The sequence below is a fragment of the Bidens hawaiensis genome, unplaced genomic scaffold (assembly GCF_021521415.1).
Source record: "Bidens hawaiensis isolate Kalapana, Puna unplaced genomic scaffold, B.hawaiensis_p1.1 tig00031111_1, whole genome shotgun sequence".
NCBI lineage: Eukaryota > Viridiplantae > Streptophyta > Magnoliopsida > Asterales > Asteraceae > Bidens > Bidens hawaiensis.
This window is the reverse complement of record NW_027495214.1, coordinates 233,167-236,613: the sequence shown is the minus strand read 5'-3', so window position 1 is coordinate 236,613 and position 3,447 is coordinate 233,167. Positions and strand designations below refer to the sequence as shown.

The window sequence follows — 3,447 nt, the reverse complement described above, 5'->3', positions numbered from 1 at the left end:
ATGGATAGATTAATAATCTTTATATATTCAAATATTCGGTATATGTAGATGTTAATTAATTAAATTTTCAGTCTATTGTAGTGTCAAAATTCAACACCATAAACATGAGTCGTAAACAAAGAAAAATAGATTGATACACATAATAATAATAATAATAATAATAATAATAATAATAATAATAATAATAAAAGCTAAACTATAAATTAAAATATTTTATAATGAAATTGTATGAATTTGCAAGTAATTTCTACAATCTTGGTTTTCATAGTTTACGTATAACAATTATATCTTGTATATCTTGTTATAACAACAATTACTAATACATGTTTACATTTAAATCATAATATAGTTAATAAAATATTCATATCTATACTATATATAATACATAAGTAAATGACAAATATATTACTTTTTAGTATATCACTACTTTATAGGATTTTTATATCAAATATTTGATGAGATTAGTTTTTAATTTAATGAGATGTTATAACTCGTTTAAGGAATATCCGGGTTTGATCAGACCCATGCCCATGAATTCGGGTCAAATGCATGAGAAGCCTCCATTTAAAAATCAAGCAAATATGGTGACTCCAAAAAAAAGGGATCGACCACATCGCGACACATAGGATTTTTATGTTTTCGTTTATATATATTATAGATATATTTAGAAGGCAACTTGCCAAGTTTTGTTTGCTAAGTTTTAGTTATTAAAGTTTGTTGTATGTACTATTTGGCCACTTGGTATATATACTACTAGTTTGAGACCCGTGTATTACACGGGAAATTCATAAAAAATTAAAATTTAAACATTAAGAAATATAATCAACAAAAAAATTGTCATACATTGTTAATACAATTACAACTTACATTAAAATTACATGAACTACAAAAGATACATTACGAAAATACTTCACAAATAAGAAAAAAATTCTTTGTACACTACATTTGTGGTTGTATTGGTCAGATTACCTTGGTTATCAAGAATCAAAATCTTTAGCCCAAATCTTCTTGTAACTCTTATCAAGGCAACATATAGCAGTTGTCCATGTGAGAACACGGGTTCTATCAAGTACAAACCAACTCTAGATAATTACTGACCTAGGCGTTTGTTTATGGTCATCGCAAAATATACTGCAAGGGGAAACTGTCGTCTTTGAAATTTATATGCTATTTTATTGTCTGTTGGAGTCAGCGGTGATCTATGAATCAAAACTCTATGTCTAATGTTAGCTCCAGAAATAATTTTTGCATCAACTACACGAGTACCTAAAGATATAATTTGTAGTCGAGTACCGTTACATAAGCCTTCTTTCCGGTTAAGATTTCTAAGGAGCATAATAGGAACACCAACTTTTAACACAAGTTTGTGGTTTGGTAGTCCAGATATTCTTAGACCATTAAGCAGTTCAGGGGAGTATAAAGCTGTATCAGCAGTGTCATTGATATATTCTGATTTACATATGATATCTGAACTTAGGTACTCGACTTCATCACCTGGAAAAAACTTGAGCAAACTATCATTAATCTCATCAACAATTTCGTTTGTTGGTGCAAGTATGGCTCTGTCTTGAAAGTAATGTTGGTTCTCGTAATTCTGTAGAATATCAGGATATACAAAGTCAAAAAGTTTTTGATATATGATCAACAGAATCTTTTATAATAGATCGTCAGGTATATCTATCGTTGCAACACCATCATCAGGACCGCCAACATTACCTTCACCTATATCTAAAAGTCATTTTGCGAATAATCTGGTTTCATCAACATCAGATGATGGCCTACCCATAGTTAACCTTAGGTTTTTTGTTAATCTCAAGACATTGCGTTTGCTAACCTTAGGTTTTTTGTTAATCTTCACTCCAAATGTAAGAAGAACATAAAGAGGCGTTTGCTATGTCTTTTTTAGAGCCTTTTTGAACTACAGGTAGGATTTGTCGAAAGTCTCCTCCAAATACAATAACTTTTCCTCCAAATAGAAAATTAGAAGATAAAACATCTTTTAAAGACATGTCAAGAGCTTGAAACTCATGTTTGTGAGCCATTGGAGCTTCGTCCCAAATTATTAATTTGGTTTTTTCTAATAATTGTGCCTCGTATATGCCTGGATCAATGTAGCAAGTAGAATCCTCATTCAGATTTATCGGAATATGAAACCTGGAATGTGTTGTGCGACCTCCAGATAACAATAACTAAGCAATTCCACTTGAAGCAACAGTTAGGACGATTTCGCCTTTTGATCTTATGGCAGTTGATAAGGTCTTCCATAAGTACGTTTTACCTGTTCCACCATAACCATATACGAAGAAGAAACCACCTTTATTCTGCTGAAAAGTCATTATTATACGATCAAAAACATTTTTTTTCTCATGAGTAATTGAATTAAAGAGAGTTTGGAACTCTACTTTTAGCTGGTTTTGATCGTATGACAAATCTTCGTGAATCAAACTATTAGATGCAATAGATATATACTCGGAATCAGGGAAAGGCATGGTTTTATATCTTCTTAAGCTTGAATTTTTGGGCAACAAGATTTTTTTAATCTCAAATAAAGTGAGGTTCTTGATTTGATCTTCAGTTTGCGATAACTCTGTAAAATTTGAACAAAAAATTTGGTAATATTAATGACTATATATCTGCGTATAAAGATTGTAAAACTCATCCAAAATATTGATACCTGGTGACTTTAAAAGACATCGTTGGTTGTAAAGAATGTCATCAGAAAGTCATTTCCAAGTATTTATCAGGAAGGCTATCAGTTGACAACATTGTAGCGAACAACGTGCGTACTCCGTGACCCAACGATGAATGGCTTGCCTCTTCAATTGCCTCAATTTATTCTTGATCATCTTCTAATAATCCAATAGAGTAACACTCATCTCTAAACGAAGGTTGAAGACGGTTGTTAACAATGCGGATTTCTTCAAACGATCTTGGACCTTTAACTCTGTTCAAAAGAATTCGTAAGAAGTACGCTTCTCCAGCAGCAGGAGACACGGCATGAATTCTACCTATGGAAAATCCCGATTTTCTTGATTCTTAAAGACGAGGTAGAGCATGCCAAAAAAATTCAGTAGGGAATTCAACGTAAGACAATTTACGTGCGTTGGCATACTTTTGGTTGCACTTCATCCAAGCAGTAAACATGGAAGAAGAGACACTTTCAAATTTTTCCAATACATTATCAAGATCATAATCCGCACAATAAACTACATGTTGTTGTCCTGGAAGATGGAAAGGTAGTCGGGTAATAGAAGGCATTCTGTAATGGACATCATATCTGAAAATACGTCAGGCTGCCTCAAAAGCAGAAAAATACCGACAATCATAAAATTGTTTGATCTCATCGACTACTGGTTGTTCCACGTCTGCTTGTGTGTCATTTTTGGAAAGAGTTAAGTGCCATTTTGGTACCTGTGGTTTGTCTAATTACGCAACTTTAGTACCGAT

The 3,447-nt window shown here is 32.3% G+C and overlaps 1 protein-coding gene across 1 annotated transcript; it reads right to left on the bottom strand.

Annotated features, from left to right (window-relative positions):
• Positions 1-1,090: 1,090 nt before the first annotated feature.
• Positions 1,091-2,489, bottom strand: LOC143581605 (uncharacterized). The gene is made up of 3 exons (XM_077064358.1): positions 2,279-2,489; positions 1,956-2,101; positions 1,091-1,594 (listed from the first exon to the last, which is right to left on the bottom strand). Exons 1-3 carry the CDS (start codon positions 2,487-2,489, stop codon positions 1,091-1,093), a joined length of 861 nt encoding a protein of 286 aa, XP_076920473.1.
• Positions 2,490-3,447: the final 958 nt, after the last annotated feature.